Source organism: Tachysurus fulvidraco, chromosome 9, assembly GCF_022655615.1.
Source record: "Tachysurus fulvidraco isolate hzauxx_2018 chromosome 9, HZAU_PFXX_2.0, whole genome shotgun sequence".
NCBI classification, from domain to species: domain Eukaryota; kingdom Metazoa; phylum Chordata; class Actinopteri; order Siluriformes; family Bagridae; genus Tachysurus; species Tachysurus fulvidraco.
In genome coordinates this window covers 5,094,583-5,113,174 of record NC_062526.1, presented here as the reverse complement: position 1 = coordinate 5,113,174, position 18,592 = coordinate 5,094,583, and the positions used below count along the sequence as shown (strand labels likewise).

The 18,592-nt window shown below is 39.8% G+C and overlaps 2 protein-coding genes across 20 annotated transcripts in view; both read right to left on the bottom strand.

Moving 5' to 3' along the window:
* The window catches only part of si:dkey-61l1.4 (collagen alpha-1(I) chain), a 63,436-nt gene extending 62,719 nt beyond the window's left edge, over window positions 1–717 (bottom strand). Inside the window, exon 1 of the mRNA XM_027162710.2 lies at window positions 325–717. Within this exon, the coding sequence (XP_027018511.2) occupies window positions 325–424 (100 nt within the window). The 5' untranslated portion in view covers window positions 425–717. The remainder of the gene's footprint in view (window positions 1–324) is intronic.
* Window positions 718–1,853: 1,136 nt separating this feature from the next.
* The window catches only part of cacna1ba (calcium channel, voltage-dependent, N type, alpha 1B subunit, a), a 129,602-nt gene continuing 112,863 nt past the window's right edge, over window positions 1,854–18,592 (bottom strand). For 13 of the 19 annotated variants that reach the window (XM_047818816.1, XM_047818815.1, XM_047818819.1 and 10 more), the window contains 10 exons: window positions 18,194–18,299; window positions 17,330–17,437; window positions 16,083–16,204; window positions 15,665–15,798; window positions 14,933–15,059; window positions 14,722–14,835; window positions 11,112–11,150; window positions 10,364–10,577; window positions 7,047–7,264; window positions 1,854–6,255 (listed from right to left, as the gene is read on the bottom strand). In XM_047818816.1, the coding sequence (XP_047674772.1) occupies window positions 5,866–6,255; window positions 7,047–7,264; window positions 10,364–10,577; window positions 11,112–11,150; window positions 14,722–14,835; window positions 14,933–15,059; window positions 15,665–15,798; window positions 16,083–16,204; window positions 17,330–17,437; window positions 18,194–18,299 (1,572 nt within the window). In that variant the 3' untranslated portion in view covers window positions 1,854–5,865. The remainder of the gene's footprint in view (window positions 6,256–7,046; window positions 7,265–10,363; window positions 10,578–11,111; window positions 11,151–14,721; window positions 14,836–14,932; window positions 15,060–15,664; window positions 15,799–16,082; window positions 16,205–17,329; window positions 17,438–18,193; window positions 18,300–18,592) is intronic. The other 6 variants (XM_047818817.1, XM_047818820.1, XM_047818823.1 and 3 more) reach the window with 2 other exon arrangements.

Here is an 18,592-nt window from a genome sequence, read left to right as displayed (position 1 = left end):
AAATCACAAGAATAGTAGATTAACATAAATTGTATTTAAAATACATGTCGTGGTGATATTAGTATTATACACAAAAGTTTGGCGGCCCCCTGTGGCGTATTGCGGTACTGCATCTCACTTCAACCTTAAACATAAAGTTATAAAATAAAAATAAAACCCAAGAGCTTTAAACCATTACTGCATTATTGACCTACATGGTGAACAATGAGATGTCAAAATAAAGGGATAACTCTAAAGTGTTTTAGAAATCATACAAATGTATTCAATAAAAACAAACAAACAAACAAAAGTTTATGGAATTAAATAATAAAATTTAACTCTTACCTGGCTCTTGAATCCCAGATCCCATTTCTGTCCAATCTGCATGAAATGCACTGACCCCAATGGTGAAGATGACAAGTGTCAGAAATCTTCTTAAACACATCTTTATATGAGACAGCAATCCCACCTGATTCTGGCTTCACATCGAGTAACAAAATAAAAACAGCTCACTTTCACTTTCATTAAAATCAATCTGCTTACTGATCAAAAAATTCCATTCAAACAAGATCCATAATGGTTTGATGGGGAAACTCTAAAGGAGCAGTGAATGTGTGTATCCGTGTGTGTGTGGTGTGTGTGTGTGTGTGTGTGTGTGTGTATGTGTGTGTGTGTGTGTGTGTGTGTGTGTGTGTGTGTGTGTGTGTGTGTGTGTGTGTGTGTGTGTGTGTGTGCCATCCGTCCTGCAGGTCTGGTCCGCTTTAGAACATTTGCTTGGCAAGTGCACACTTTACTATAGGGACAATAAAGCTCCGCCCACTTATCAGGCAACAACCAATCGGATTTCTTCTAAACTATACGTAGTAAGAAATCTGTTTATCTCAAATCTTATAATAATATACAAAATTATTCGATATAAGAACTGAAAACAATGCAGTATAATTATACAAATACATAATCTGTATTTAAAAGTAATTATATATAGTTACATAAAATAAATAAACAAATAAATAAATGAAATATATTTTTAAAAACAAAATACTTCAGGAGGGGCACGGTGGCTTAGTGGTTAGAACGTTTGCCTCACACCTCCAGGGCTGGGGGTTCGATTCCCGCCTCCGCCTGGAGTTTGCATGTTCTCCCCGTGCCTCGGGGGTTTCCTCCGGGTACTCCGGTTTCCTCCCCTGGTACAAATACATGCATGGTAGGTTGATTGGCATCTCTGTAAAATTGTCCATAGTGTGTGAGTGAATGAGAGTGTGTGTGTGCCCTGCGATGGGTTGGCACTCCGTACAGGGTGTATCCTGCCTTGATGCCCGATGACGCCTGAGATAGGCACAGGCTCCCCGTGACCCGAGAAGTTCAGATAAGCGGTAGAAAATGAATGAATGAATGAAAATACATCAGTAACCACCTGTCCTGGTCTAAGAAACATTGAACCTGGAGCTTATAGGAACTCCAGGAGTGAGGCAGCAACACACGCTGGACAAGAAGTCAGTCTATCATAAGACACAATGCACACAAACATTCACACAATCTCTCATGCCTAGGAGCAATGTGGTATCTTTATGTAGCATCTTCAGTCCACCTACTGTAAGTTTTCAGGAGAAGAGAAACAGAAAACTCAAAGGAAACATTTGACATTTTTAGATGTTTTTCTATCAAAAAAAAAATTGCTATATTTTCCTGGGCTTCCTAAATATGTTGTTCTTGAATCCTGATTGTTTTGTTTTTTTGTTGTTGTTTTTAATGTTTACTCACAAGCTCAAAATTGAGAAACACAAAATGACATTCATATACACACACCATCAGAAAATAATATATTGTTAAACTAATCTACTTGTATATAGAACAGCAAGGAGAACTCAAAACAGTCTGTTTTCCTTTTTTTAATTCAAGGACTTTGCTTCATACAAAATATTAAGGTAGAAACAACTGCAGAATTCAAAGTCTGGCCATTTGAACAGAAATCAGGCAACAAACAAGTGAGACATAGAATCCAAATAAAGGGCATTTGTTCCAGCTCTGTCTCACTGGAGGAGCTGTGCACAATTGTCAATACTGAGTTTATATAGAAATTTCTTTTTTTTTCTTTCTTTATTTATTTATTTTTGCCTCAACAAACCCCTTAGTTTATATCAAATGTCATTTTTAAAAACAGAACCGAGAAAGAATACACCGTATCAAAAAGTATGAAGATAAACAATGCGTAGTTCAACATGCACGTACATCGTCAGACCATGCAAACATTACTTTATTCCCCCAAAGAGAACAGCCACATTAAACAAGATGTGCAGAAAAGGACGGGGTGCAAATTTCTGGTTTGGCAAAAAAGAAAGAAAAAAAATGGTTGAAAGATTTGGGGATGGCTGTGAAGTTTGTCTTCGGTAGAGATAAAACTGCAGGTATGGAGGAAGTGGATTAAATATAGACTACGGTTTAAAGCCACGGTGGCAGCGTGCTGAAGGACAACAGATGTATCAGGAGTGCAAAGATGTTTTTTATACTTCAGCATGAAAACGGTGACGACTTTTTGTTTTATCGGAACAGTTTCGTCACAGCCGTTAAAGAGTGGCTATATATAAAAATATGCACTATTCAAAACACCCGCTCTGCTTTTTACCGTCCAACTCTGTGTGTAACTCTGATGCATGCAGATACATTGCAGTTTTTTTTTTTTTTTGTATTTTTTTTCTTTCAAAGACGTTACTGACGTCCGCTTAGTTAATCGTTGTGCCTTTATGCATTCTAAAATATATATATTTCATACATTTTAGTCCTTTTTTTTTAAATAGAAAAGATTTGGTCACGATCATGCGGAAGGCTGAATCTGGACATCCCCAGGAGATAAAGCTACAGAATGAATGATGTTTCCTTTTTTTTTCTTTTTTTTCCCCTTTTTTTTCTTCAAAAGTGTCTTCATGTTGCATAGCCCTACTTTAAAACAAAAGTACTTATCTTCGATCAAAATCCTGTCGTCTCAATAATCGAGGCGTCACAGGGCCCCGGCCCCTGTTACTTACTGCATGCTAAGCAGCTAAATGGACACCAAGTTGTGCAGTGCTACAAAAGGAAAATGGTGCTCAAACACTCATGTGACATTTTTCTTCCCCTCATGAAGTTTATCGGATAGATTTGATCTCCGTAAGCCATGTAACTTACACCTTTTTTTAATGACAGCCACCTAAGCAATTACTCTAGTACTGGATGTTATCTTTTGTGCAGCTTCTGCAAAGCTACTTTGTTTGGTTCTCAGCCATCACAGCTACAACAGCTGGATATCCAGCTGAACATCTGGCAGCAGGTCAGTTAGAGCCAGTAGAGTACCACGTGGAAGGACAAGGGGTGGACAAATCATTAATCCAGGCTCCTGGGACAAGCAGATTTCATGTCCTGGCTGTTTTTTTTTATTTCATTTGAATTCACAGTAGGTTCAACAAACAGATAAAGGAAGTATCGGCTGACAGTTAACAGGTTTTTAACTAACCGGATTAATTAGCATATATTCTGAATCAGGAACACACTGTTTCTATAATTACGACGTTATCCAGGCTGGAATAACATACCGATAATATCTGCGGTACAAACAGCCAACAGCAACAGCACACCTCGTCCCGAAGTGACTAGTGACGAGATAAAAAGGTCTAACAAATGATGTAAAACTTTGTTAGCCAATAAAATTATTTCCGCATTGATTCGTTTCACTTAAGCTGTCTAAGTTCACAGATACTGTGATAGTCGCTGCACTACGAAGTCATCGGTACGCGTTCCTACTACTGTTATAACGTCATAGTTATTACTACTATCATAGTAATAACGTTTATCAGTGGGAGGAACAACTGGTATTCTAAATCAGTTTACCTGCAGCTGAAGTGAAATATTAGAGAGGGAGATTTGACGTTTGTATATAAAGTTCACCAGTGTGTATAGCTGCATTGTATCCTACGAGATGAAGGAGGAGCAGCGTGTGCCCTAGCGTCTTCATTCCCACTGATAGTCGCTGCACTAATTGCTCTTCATTTGCATAAAATCTGTCACGACCACATCCACTCGCCAACGGTCGTGAACTCGGCAGCGCTCGGTCAAAATGAACGATCTACTGTGTGCTCGCTTAACGCATTTAACGAGCCGACTAGCGTGCAGTATGCTATCGTATTAAATTAGCTACGACGAGCTTTTCAGTCTGTTCAGCCAAAACATGAGAGTGAGAGCGTTTACAGGCTCGTTAGGAAAATTACTTCATTAAGATTTGTCCAAACGTGAAGGGATATTATGTGGAAAAGTGGTACAACTCTTTTCAAAAGGTCTCAACATCGACCCGGGGATCCGACTCTAAAGCTAAACATCACAAAGGTGGCTTGTTTTTTGTTTTGTTTTTTGCTGCTTTTCCTTTACCCAAACAATTAACATTATCAACCTGGTCATTTAAAAAAAAAAAACATGAAATTGTGGTTACTGTATGTTGTGTAAAGTAGTATTACATGACTACTTACATTTTTTTTTTTAGATTTCATCCTAAGTAATATTTTGCATCTGAATTTAAAAAAGTTCCACCCTCACCCATAATAACATACTACAAATGTAAGAAGGAAAAACAAAACAAAAAAAAAACAAAAAACAAACAAATAAAACACAATTATACTATGGTCACTTCCGTTGAAAGAAAGTGAATGAAATAAACAGAAAAATCGAACATACAGTTTCATTTGCTTCCTGATTAAGGCCTGCAGTCGTAACACCTTGTAGTTCCACAAAACCCAGAGCTTCTTCAGTCAGTCCTCCTTTCTGCCGCGTCCTGATACGCTAAAAAAAGTCCGAGGTCGCTTAATTACTACGATATATTCAAAAGGTCAAAAGGTTAGGCACTTTGTAAGAATGTCTGGAGCAGTCTGTAAGAAATGGTAGTCCTGACAAGATGATAAAACTGTAAGCGATTCACGGAAAACACCATTGTATCTTTACAATATAATATAATACAAAATAATAATAATAATAAAAGGAATAATAATAATAATAATAATAATAATAATAATAATAATAATAATAATAATAATAATAATAATAATGCACCTAATGAATAGATAAAATATCTAATTTAGAAAAGAAATGACTTTTTTTTTTTTAACCAGTTCCTCAACATTTCGACATCACACCGAGTGACGTAGGCTAGGAATGGTCATCAGCAGCAAAATAATCCTTATAACCTTCATGGAGAGTGTTAAATAAATCTTTGTGTGTGTAACATGTACAGTAAGTGTGTGTGCGTGTACATAGCCCATAGGAACGGTTCTGCTTTCCCAGAGATGGAAAACACAAAATGAAATGTTCTTAGCAACATTTCAGTGAGATTTTCCTCTTTGCATTTTTCAAAACAAGGTCGTTTTATATATATATACCGTATATAGTATAGTATATATACATATATAGTAAAAGGCCAGGGTTTCATAGGGATTTGCGTCTAGAGACGCAGCCCGCTGGCCGTAAGATTGTGAAATGTTGCTTGAGCTCTACAGGTCACTGTTTTCCCAGATGTTTTTTGTGTTGTTGTTGTTGTGGTTGTCCATCGTTCCCACCGTGACCTCTCTCACAAAGGCAGGGAGTTGAGAGCAGAAACTTCGATCTAACTTGTCTTTATCATTTATCATAAAGGCAGAATTTCGAGCCCAGTGAGATCGCGATTAAAATACATGAAAAAGCAGTCTGCAGGTTTTCCCTCTCTGCAAAAACGAAAGCTGTCCACATACACATGTCGAGATGATAAAACTCATCAAAATTTTTTTTTTACAAGAAAAAGAAAAACACAATGAGCATCATCAGCAGAGTTATGTGTGTGTGTGTGTGTGTGTGTGTGTGTGTGTGTGTGTGTGTGTGTGTGTTAAAGCCGTACTAGCACCATTCTTCCTTCTCTGCTTCAGGGTAGTAACGCTGGATGTTGTCGCTGCTGCCGCCAGTGCCCATGCCCATAATGTAATGGTACCCATTGGGCATACCGAGCAGGGAATGCTGGGATAGCGTCGGGAGCGTCACGATCTGCTGTGGGCTCGGCAGCGTTGTCTGGGGCCGGAGGTACGGCTCAGAGCTGATGCGCATTACGGGGCTCGGGGGAGGGAGGGTGTTCTGGGCGACTGCAGAGGACACAGGGGAGGAGTTGGCAGTCCTGTAGGTCACCGCTGGGCGAGGGGTCACGGGCGTCTGGGGCAGCTGCCTGCGCCAGCGGCTGGGCGTGCTCGAGCCCGAACTCAACAACACCAGGCTCCCTTTAGCCCAACCACTGCCCTAGATGAAAATTTAACAAGCAAATCAAAACAATAAAACGATGAAGGTAATGTGTAAAAATGGATCAAATAGTTAAGGAGCCGTGGTGAGGAAGGAAAGGATGGATACAGAGAAAAGGAAAAGATAGAAACAATGAAGGAGGAAAGGAAAGGGAAAGGAAAGGAAGAGCAGAAAGCAAAAAATGAAAGAAAAGAAAAGCAAAAACAAAGACAAAATATACACAAAGACAAAGAAGACATTGCCACGAGGACAGAAAATATAGAGAATGGAAAGACACACAGATAAATGGTGAAGAAGAAAAGAGCAGAAAAAAGAAGTGAAAGGCCATGAGTGGTTGCACTAGGAGAAAAGAGAAGAAGAGTTTCACTGATATACAGGATAAAGAAAAACATGGTCATACAGACTAATAAAGGACACGCTGTTGATATGCAGAATAAAAGCCACCGCAGGATCTGGAAAACAAACAATACGGAAGTGCGTGTGCAACAACTTGTAAGGACTCGCCTGTCTGATCCGACCGTTTGGTGCGCTGAGAATCGTAAATCACGCAATGATGCTTTGGAGGAATTTCACTGCACTGGAATAATTTCTTCACACGTAAAAATACATGACCAAAGCCATGCGATAGTCCTGACATTGTTCTTTCAACTGTTTAATTACAACTTGAGCAATTTGGAAATGAAATCTTTCATAAGATACTTTCAAGATGATCTCAGACTCTCATACAGTACGTTGGGTATGTTACTGTATGTATATCAGCCTCAACTCGTCTGCTTAGCTTTGAGTCCCACCTGCTTGGTGAAGGTGGTCTCCTGAGCCTCTCCGGGTGAGGTGGCACAGCTGGCTGGCGCTGGTTTGGTGGGAAAATGCTCTCGACTGCCGTAGCGATCGCACGAGTAGTAGCGTTGCTTCTCCGCTGCCGACGAATGGTGTTTCCTTTCGTGGGAACGGCCTCGGTCTTGCCCTCTCTCCTGAAATGAGGAGTTTCCCGCAGAGTCAGCCGCTGTGCCTGAAAACGAGACACGATGCCAACGTCAGCAGATAAAAAATAAGAGATAAAAAAAAATCTCTAAGACGATTAAAAGCTGAGCCGGTGTTTATTTTCTCATTATTAATGTACAGTATAAGAACACCGTTCCTCAAAAGCATACAAACGCACAGATAATCGATAGCGAGTGTGTTTTGTATTCCAGATTGCTTTGCAATAATACACAAGATATTTCCCGAATTTTATCCATTCATTTATTCATTCGTTTTCTATTCGTTTTAAATGAGCCTCAGGCATCATTTACATTTACATTTACAGCATTTAGCAGACACTCTTATCCAGAGTGACTTACTGTACATCGGGCATCGAGGCAGGATACACCCTGGACGGAGTGACAACCCATCGCAGGGCACACACACACACTCTCTCATTCACTCACACACTCACACACTACGGACCTACCACGCATGTCTTTGAACTGGGGGAGGAAACCGGAGTACACGGAGGAAACCCCCGAGGCACGGGGAGAACATGCAAACTCCACACACACAAGGTGGAGGCGGGAATCGAACCCCCAACCCCGGAGGTGTGAGGCAAACGTGCTAACCACTAAGCCACCGTGCCCCCCCATTTCCTGAATTTAATTATTAAAAAAAATAAAATGAAAGGAGGATTTATAGATAAAGCTCATCCCAACAGAAATAGAAATAAAAGGAGCTACAGTACAGTACATGTACGGTTAAGTCACTACCACATAATGTCCCATTTAGAATTTTTATTCCTCTTCTGAGAATAAGGTGCTGAGATACTGTATAAAACATCAGTACAGCAAAGTACAGAAACATCTGTAAATGAAATCCACTCCCAGTTTAATCAATCTTAATCAAGCTACAGCACTAAGAGCCCCTTAAAGGCTTCGGCCTTGAAACGGACCATACGATGTCCTGCACTACACGTCTGATCCATCACTTTCCCTACACATCAAAAGGACGTCCTCGCGTCTCCTCCCCTCCAGAATTCCACATTCCTCACACACACCAGTCTTGTGGCTCTTGTACTTTTTTTTCTTTCAGTGTGTTCTGACATTTTTACCCACGACTGGCCTGCTGTGATACAGCGATAAATTAGCAGGTCACAGGGTGTGCGGTGCGTCAGTCAGAGCCTTTTATCTGGCTAATGGATGCCAGCTGCGTGCCGAAGCTCCCAAAGACATCGGCTCTGGCTCAGGTCTGTACAAGTGCATGGTGAAGTCCTGAGCTTTTTTTTTTTTTTTTTTTTTTTAAAGATAATCCTAAGTTTTAAAAATTCAAACATGAATACTAAATGTATGTGAATGATGAACCTTACAAATCCTAACAAGAAGAAGTCTTTCAGCTGTAACAATATAACAATTTAGATCAGTTTTCAACACCCGGGTGGAGAGGTGAAGGTGATATCCTGGATCCTGGTCCGATCCACACAAACATCTCACAACTAAAGTGATCCCTTACCTCTCATAGGATATTACATAGATATTACATTGTGTCTGTGTGTGAAAAGGAAAGGAAAGGAAGAGATAGAAACAGAAATTGAAAGGAAAGGAAAGGAAGTACAGTAATGAATGCAGAAAGGAAAAGGAAAGGAAAGGAAAGGAATGGAAAGGAAAGGAAAGGAAAGGAAAGGAAAGGAAAGGAAAGGAAAGGAAAGGAAAGGAAAAGGTGGAAGCAAAAAGGACAGGAAAGGAAGAGATTGACACAGAAAGGACAGGACAGGACAGGCAAGTAAAGGAAAAGGAGGGAAGTAATGAGTAAAGGAAAGGAAAGGAGAGGAGAGGAAAGGAAGTACAGTAATGAATGCAGAAAGGAAAAGGAAAGGAAAGGAAGTACAGTAATGAATGCAGAAAGGAAAAGGAAAGGAAAGGAAAGGAAAGGAAAGGAAAGGAAAGGAAAGGAAGGGAAAAGGTGGAAGCAAAAAGGACAGGAAAGGAAGAGATTGACACAAAGGACAGGACAGGCAAGGAAAGGAAAAGGAAGGAAGTAATGTGTCCAGAAAGGAAAGGAAAGGAGAGGAGAGGAAAGGAAGTACAGTAATGAATGCAGAAAGGAAAAGGAAAGGAAAAGAAAGGAAAGAAAAGAAAAGGAAGTAATGAACACAGAAAGGACATTAAAGGAAAGGAAAGGAAAGGAAGTAATGTTTGCAGAAAGGAAAGGAAACAAAAGGAAAGGAAGTAATGAGGAAGTAATCCTTTCTCACATACCACCCCGCTGCTGCGATCCCTCCACTGGCTTCCGGTAGCTGCATGCATCCGATTCAAAACACTGATGCTGGCCTACAAAGCCAAAAATGGACCAGCTCCCTCTTACCTCAAAGCCCTCATCATTCCTCGCACTGCACCCCGCACCCTCCGCTCTACCAGCACTGCTCGACTGGTTCCACCATCTCTCAGGGTAAGAAGCAAGTATACTACAAGACTCTTCTCTGTTCTGGCACCGAGGTGGTGGAATGAACTTCCCCTAGGGGTCCGGACAGCTGAGTCACTGGCTATTTTCAAGCGGCGGTTGAAGACCTACTTATTCAGGAAACACTTCAACTAGCACTTCTTTCCTTATCTTTTGCATTAAAAAAAACAAAAAACTTTGAGACTTTTTCATTGTAACTTTGAACAAATGTTTTAAACTCATGGCATCTTAAGTATGTAACCTAGTGAACCAGCATTAATGTATTCAATGTTAGAGATTTAAGCACTTATGTACGTCGCTCTGGATAAGGCGTCTGCCAAATGCTGTAAATGTAAATGTAATGAATGCAGAAAGGAAAAGGAAATGAAATGAAATGAAAGGAAAGGACAGGAAAGGAATGAATGAAAGAGATAGAGGTGGAAAGGAAAAGAAAGGAAGGAAAGGAAAGGAAATGAAAGAAAGAGATAGAAGCGGAAAGGAAAAGAAAGGAAAGGAAAGACAAGAACAAAATGAGGACGAGAAAAATAAGAAATAAAAATGAAAGACAGACAAGGTGCACAGATAAATGGTGAAATGGCACAAGAGCAATAAAAGAAGTGAGAGGCCATTTGCTTTACATGACAAAAACACAGTGTTTGCGAGTGTGTTTCTGTGTGGTTGTTAAACATGTATCTTCACTGACCACCTGTACTATTAGGTTGTCCACCAGGTGACCTATCCAGCGACCTCTGCTTCTTCTCTCTGTCTTTTCGGTGATGGCAGCGGTGATGATGATGATGGTGATGCGGTCTCTCTTGTGCAGGCTTCTCCAGAATGTAATCGTTCACAGTAACCTCCGGAGGACGCTGTGAGGAAAAGGTGGACACCGATCGCCTCAGGGGGGAATCAGGAATCGGCTAAGGAACAAAAAAAACCTTGTTGAAACACTGAAGTGCTGTAGAAATGTTTTCAGCATGCGGTGAGACTCAAGCCTGTCAACCGAGAGACTCTAGATTGCCCTCTGCTGATGGGACAAAAAACAGCTGGCAAATCCTACTGCAAGCCTCAAGGTTAATGTATTAAATGTAAAGACTGTTGCATCTGCTACAGCTGCTTAAGTTCGATAGAAATCTCTGTCAATTATGTCCAAGTGTTTAACAACATAGTGCCTTCAGCCGCGGTGCTTAAGGTGTAGCGTCAGTCTGCGACGATTAAAGGTAAGCCATCCTCTCTGGAACATGTTATCTGTCATGTCTCTTTGATTTCATGCTTTAAAAGACAATCTGTCTGAATCACTTAATCCTTAAAACCCACTTAACAACAGGTTCAACTTACTGCTTCTAATTTAAACCCGTGTGTTTAACAACAGGCCTAGTAATAAATACCATGCAGGTATTAAGGAAAAAAGTTTTCAACATAGAGCATGAAGACGGATTTGAGACGAAACATACCGCAAGTAAGGTTCCTGGAGAGTGACGCGAATGACTTCTCTGTCGTCGGGCCGTGTAGAAGAGAGCACAAGACATTCGTTAATGCTTAATAAGAACATGCACTGTTTAAAACTGTAGTCACACAGTCAAAAAATGTATTCGATGTCCAAAGATCTTCCAAAGTCCAGAAACTTTTTGTCATTCCTGCTCCACCACATGATAAACATATATCTGCTGAACATTTCTAAGCAGATAGGAAAGGAAAGGAAAGGAAAGGAAAGGAAAGGAAAGGAAAGGAAAGGAAAGGAAAGGAAAGGAAAGGAAGTAATGAATGCAGAAAGGGAAAGGAAAGGAAAGGAAAGGAAAGGAAAGGAAAGGAAAGGAAAGGAAAGGAAAGGAAAGGAAAAGAAAGGAAAAGAAAAGAAAGGAAATGAAAAGGAGAAGAAAAGAAAGGAAAGGAAAAGAAAGGAAAAGAAAAGAAAGGAAATGAAAAGGAGAAGAAAAGAAAGGTAAGGAAAAGAAAGGAAAAGAAAAGAAAAGAAAAGAAAAGAAAAGAAAGGAAATGAAAAAAGGAAAGAAGAAAGAAAGAGAGAAAAAGAAAGGAATGGGAAGGAAATGAAGGAATGAGGAAAGGAAAGGAAAATGAAGGAAAGGAAAGAGGAATAAGGAATGGAGGAAGAAAGGAAAGAAAGGAAAGGAAAGAAGAAAGGAAAGAAAGAAAGAAAGAAGAAAAGAAAGAAGAAAGAAGGAAGAAAAGAAGAAAGAAAAGAAAGGTATAAGAAAAGAAAGAAAAAGAAAAGAACAAAGAACGAAAAAGAACGAAAAGGTATAAGAAAAGAAAGGTAAGGAAAAGAAAGGAAAAGAAAAGAAAAGAAAAGAAAGGAAATGAAAAGGAGAAGAAAGGAAAAGAAAGGAAAGGAAAGGAAAGGAAAGAAAAAGAAAGGAAAGGAAAGGGAATGAAAGGAAAGGAAAGGAAAAGAAAGGAAAAGAAAAGAAAGGAAATGAAAAGGAGAAGAAAAGAAAGGTAAGGAAAAGAAAGGAAAAGAAAAGAAAAGAAATGAAAGGAAAAGAAATGAAAAGGAGAAGAAAGGAAAAGAAAGGAAAGGAAAGGAAAGAAAAAGAAAGGAAAGGAAATGAAAGGAAAGGAAAGGAAAAGAAAGGAAAATAAAAGAAAGGAAATGAAAGGAAAGGAAAGGAAAGGAAATGAAAGGAAAGGAAGAATAAAGAACAGGAAAGGAAGAGATTGAAGCAGAAAAGAAAGGTAAAGATAGGAAATGATGAATAAAGGACATAAAATAAAGAGATTGATGCAGAAAAAAAGAAAAGGCTCTGCACATTCAAAATGAAATGATGGCAAATTCAATGCAATTCGTCAGTAACTACATCAAAATAATCTAAGCAGAGACAAAAAAAGAAGTAATAATGATTCCCAACACAGCTAAGTGCAATTTCAGATGAAAGCCTGCTCAGGTGTCCTGTGTTTAGTCTTGTTTAGTGAAAAGGGATCGGCTTCGGAACGATTTGGTCTGGAAACATGAGCGAAGAAAGACAGGCTGGTTGGTGGGGAAAGAAAAGTGAATGAGAGAGAGCGAGAATGATTGATATATATATATATATAAATATCTATAATGCTGCCTGTCTGCTGTTAATGTTTATTTAGCTCAGTGTGTTATGAGTAAAAATGTATGGGCGAGTTTTTAAGGTGAGGAGATGAACTGTTTGGCCATGATCGATATCGGTGCGAGGTGCTTGTTAGCAACTGACAAATATCCTGGCTTCCATAGAGAGACAATTTTGAACATTTCTGTGCTCTGAAAGTCTTTGGTGTGGTGAACACACTGTGGTGCAATAAAGTAATAATCCACGACAGTGATCGTATCAGAGATATGGGTGTTACTGTAAATCCCTTTATAATCTCTTACGCATGACAAAAATCACCGTGTTCACTGTTTTAACTAATTCTTCTGTTGAGTCATGTAGCACGTTAGCGGTGACGTGACGTTGCTAAGCAACATACGTACTGTAACAGACAAAACCGAAGGGTATTCCATAGAGAGAACGAGTGTAGCGTAACACAACATAGTCTACGGTACAGTATACGGGCGTGAATACATCGAAGATTTTACGACTTCAAATTCATTATCTGTTTTATAATATGGATTTAATTCACTTAATGGATAGAACTATTTAACTGATTGAACTGATTGGAGCAACCAACCTGTGGAAGTCATTAAATACTGCTAAAGGGGAAATGATAAGGGGAAATGTTAAATTCAAGAAATCAGGCCATTTCCTCTTAACTGAAACAATATGGCTCATGTTTTATTCCCGGTCCATTATAAGCTAAAGGGCCTGTGCTTTTTTGGCCATGAGTGAATATATCTCTGCTGTGTAGCCTTTCTTGAAGTAAGGAAAGCTGCAGACCTGGAACAGTGCCAGGGTCGGCTAGTGGAGATGGGGTGAGTGAGTGTGAAGGGTCTGGGATGAAATAAGAGGGATTTCAGATATATGAGCAGGTGCTGAAACCTCACAGTCTACCACTATTACCTGCTGAGTGCTTTCTCTCCAACTTTCCCAGGATGGAAATGCAGTATAACAGGGAAATGTGAGAAATCTGTAGCGTTTCTGAAGCAGCTCATTACACCTCAAATCTCCTAATCGTCTTCTACGTTACAGGGAAGAACGAATCGTTCGGCATTGCCGTAATTCGGATGCCGTGTAGCTGAGCCGAACCACAGGAGTTACATCCAGACTGTACTAATGAACGGCTCAAGCTGGTAATCGCTTTACAATGGCAAGGGTCTTGAGATTCCAGGCTTTGAAAAAGGTCAAAGGTTGAAAACCCACAGCAAGCAAATAGCAATAACAATAAAAACAAACGGCTCCAGAGTGGCTGAATGGTCTGAGCACTCATGCTGTTGTCGGGAAATCAAGAGTTCAAAATCCCAAAGAATCCCAGACATCCATGGAGAGTTGGAGTGTGTAATTGGCCTTGTTCTCAGTACGAGGAAATGGCTTTCCTCTTTCAGTTTGTTGTCAGCGACACTAGCCAATATATCCTAGGTATCTGTTAGCTCGTGTAAACAGTATGCCTAAAAACACAGGAGTTATTCCTCGAACCTTGTGTAAACACTTTCTTTGTGTAAAAGCCACTATGAGCTGAGAATAAGCTTATATCTTTTATCCAGTACACTGACCTTCAAACCGACTCAGACATTTTCTACCGGTATAAAAACGTTAAGTATTTAATGGCCGTATGTCCGATATAAAATGAGCCGGGATTGTCGACTTTCAGGGTGAAACGTATGTTTTCCCCTCTGTTGATAACCTTACGCAGACTCTCAGTGGTTGAACATAAACACCATTGAATTTTAGGTTTACTTTTAGAAGAAGCACTTGGAGCATCTCAGAAAGAGAGCAGAAATGGGTTTGAGCTCATCATGTACTTTGAAGATAGAGACATTTGTGTGGAATCTTTTTGGAACATGACAAAGACACTGAATGCTAAACATAAACACAACAAAAAAAAAGATCAGATTCCATAAATTCTGCCAAAACTGCTAAAAAGAGCTTCAGTGTAAGATTGACATCGATTCTGTGATGTTTACAGAACATCCATAAAAACAGTTACCTGCATCTCTGCATTGAGTTTGGGCATAGATACTGCTCGTCCTTGACCCTCTAAACCAGCAGGTTGTTGGATTGTGTTGGCATTGTTCTCCATTTTTCTCATCTCTACTGACACCTATAACATAACCCCACATGTTTGTATGAGTAAAATAGGATAGTGATCAGGTTAGGGATGTGTAAAGGGTGCAAGGAGATTTGTTAGCACCAAGTACCTGGGCAGTGTTTGTGTTTGAGATGTCCACTGACTGGCCTCTCAGCATGGGTCGCTTTTTTGACCTCTGAACGTCTTTGGTTTTCTCTGAAGCCCAAGACGAGGAGCCTTTAATGGCGTTGTCATGGCTGGGTTTATAACAGGACATAATATTGGAATATTATCATGGAGTAAAAAGACACAAAACACAGAAAAGGGAAAATAAGAAACCAAGGTAGTGATTGGTCACATGCACAACATATAAAATTAGGATTTAACAGTACAGGTAGAAAACGGAAAATGCTGCATTTTGAGTGTGTGTGTGTGTGTGTGTGTGTGTGTGTGTGTGTGTGTGTGTGTGTGTGTGTGTGTGTGTGTGTGTGCGCGGGTGTGTGTGCGCGTGTGTGTGTGTGTGTGTGAGTGAGAGAGAGAGAAAGAGAGAGAGATTTGTTAGAGAGTTTGTGTGTGTGAGGTAGAAAAAGTATGTGTATGTGTGTGTGCATGTGTGTGTGTGTGTGTGTGTGTGTGTGTGTGTGTGTGTGTGTGTGTGTGTGTGTGTGTGTGTGTGTGTGTGTGTGTGAGAGAGAGAGAGAGAGAGAGAGAGAGAGAGAGAGAGAGAGAGATTTGTTAGAGAGTTTGTGTGTGTGAGGGAGAAAAGTTATGTGTGTGTGTGTGTGTGTGTGTGTGTGTGTGTGTGTGTGTGTGTGTGTGTGTGTGTGTGTGTGTGTGTGTGTATAGAGTGTTTAGAGCCTACAGTGTGTGTCCGTTGTTCAGAGTTGCAGAGCTGAGACTGATGGGATGCAGGATATCTGATGGACAGTCCATCATGCTCCTGCTCTTCTCCTGCATAGGGCACAGAATGGGCTCCAGGAGAGCTCCCACATTGTTCTACACAGTGACACACAGCACAGTTAAAGTCTTGTTGTGTGAGAGTTTGATTTTCTCCTAATGTAATTATTCAGCAATTACATACACTGTTGTGTTGTGCACTGGTCAATTAAATGCCCAACAATACATCTCTGATTATCATACATTGTATTTATTTATTTGTTTGTTTGTTTAAATCACACACCCACACACACACACACACACACACACACACACACACACACACACACACACACACACACACACACACACACACACACACACACACACACGTCTGATCTGACCTGAGGTCCTGGCTGATCTTTGAACTGCTGCTGCTGCATCTGCAGTTTCTTGGCTCTGTTCTGTTTGTAGTAGTCGAAGATCATGAGGGCTGCATAGACTTTCCCAACCGTCAGCTCGTTAGCTGGACATCACAAAAAACATCACAGAGAAATTTATACAGTATGTCACATTCACATCTTAATCTTCAGTCCTTTACAGAAATCCTAGATTACAAGGAACTTCTTTATTTCTCCATTTATCACAAGATTTTTCTTCTTCTATGACATTCCTTAAATAAGGAACAAAACACTTCGGCACACACTGGTACAGGAAAATCATCATGTTGCCAACATAACTTACTGTTACACAACTTGGAAATAGTAAAGATTTCAGTATATTGTTCTTCATGCAATTAATTTCCAAAACTATATTTATGTGTATCCTTTTGTATTCAGATACTCTCGCTTCAAACTATCTGCTGCTCGTCACTAGATGGCAGTGAATCAGCATTGTAATGGACTGAACTCAAGTTGTTTAAAATTAATGTTAATTAGGACCAGCGATATGTGTGTGTGCGTGTGTGTGCATGTGTGTGTGTGGTATTTGAGAATGTGTGGTGCATGTGTGTGTTGTGTGTGTGTATTTGTGTGTGTATTTGTGTGTGTGTGTCTGTGTGGGGTGTGTGTACTGTATATGTGTGTGTGCGCGGTGTATGAGTGTTTGTGGGGCAGGTGGTATTTGAGTATGTGTGTGTATGTGAGTGTGGGTGTGTGTGTGGTACAGTATGTGTATGTGTGTGTATGTGTGTGGCATGTGTGTGTGTTTGTATGGTGTTTGTTTTCGTGTGTATGCGTGTGTGTGGTATGTATGTGTGTGTGTGGGGGTGTACTGTATGTGTGTGTGTGGTGTATGAGTGTTTGTGGGGCAGGTGGTATTTGAGTATGTGTGTGTATGTGAGTGTGGGTGGGTGTGTGGTATGTGTATGCGTGTGTGTGTATGTGTGTAGCATGTGTGTGTTTGTATGGTGTTTGTTTCCCTGTGTATGCGTGTGTGTGGTATGTATGTGTGTGTGTGTGTGGTGTGTGTGTCTGTATGGTGTGTGTTTGCGTCTGTATGTGCGTGTGGGTGTGTGTGTGTGTGTATGTGTATGTGGTATGTGTGTGTGTGTGTGTGTGTGTGTGTGTGTGTGTGTGTGTGTGTGTGTGTGTGTGTGTGCGTGTGGTATGTGTGTGTTTGTGGTGTGTGTGTGTGTGTGTGGGATGCTCACGTTTATGGGGAGTCACCAGCAGATCCATGGTCTTCTGAGACAGGTTTGGCCAGACGGTTGCCAGCTCCTTCTTTAGCTCCGCATCACATAAACGCTGAGCCATGATTCCTGCAAACACACACCACAGTTTAAATGTAGAAATGATTTGGAAATTATTCTAGTTGATAAAGTCGAATACAAAAACTCAATACATCAGTAGTTCATTAATGAGTGGAGGATATTTCAGTTTAAGGATCTATTTTTTGGATTCGTTTTTAATTCAATCCCTTGAATATTTTATGCAATATTTCACCTCCATTATAACAACTTTGCCAATTTATAATCACAGAAAGGAAACATTTTATTAACAAAATATAAATATGAGTGAGTTAAATTAAACTTTTCTTTATATATATATATATATATATATATATATATATATATATATATATATATATATATATATATATATATATATATAATTGTCAATTATTCCTATTTTATAGATAAAAATCTATAATGTGGGTTAAAATAAATAAATAAATAAATAATTGTGTATTTTTGTGTGTTTTTTTCCACAATCGGTGCATGAAGTCATTCTCATCTGTGGTACAGAATTTATAAAAACAATCATTTCATGTTATATTTTTCATTTTAAGACACAGGTTCCAAATTTCACTTAAATAACTTTCCAATACAATTTATGATTTCTAACTTAAATCAGAAACATTCTGTTAAAAAAAAATAATAGTAATAATTAAAAGAAGTAAAAACATAAAAGTACTGATGAAAAAGACAGGAATATTGCAAGATCGGGATCGGGATTCGGGATGGAGCAGTCAGAAGGACTTGTCTCTCGGAGGATGAGGAGGCTGATCGACTGACCTGAGGCCAGTTTGATCTCCAGCGCGGTGCGGATAAGAGCCATGAGCGTGGAGGTAAAATGGACCGTTGTGTCTTCTGCGATGGGCATGTTCATCTTCACCAGACGCTGAGGGGAGTCAGTATGGCGTTAGAGGAGAAAAAGACTCAAACAAACACAAGAAACAAACGCAACCCGAGACGGCGAGACACCTCCAGGCCAAAACCGTCTGTGTGTTCTTGTGACAGGAATTCACTTTAATTCTGTGTTAAAACACTGAGAAGTTTCTCTTTTTTTACGCACACTCTCAGTGGGAATATAAGATACAGAGCTCTGGCACGAGCACACAAAACGGTTTTGTCCGAAACGACAGTACGAGTACAGAGACATGACAGAACCCAAACAGTCACATTCACTTCTAT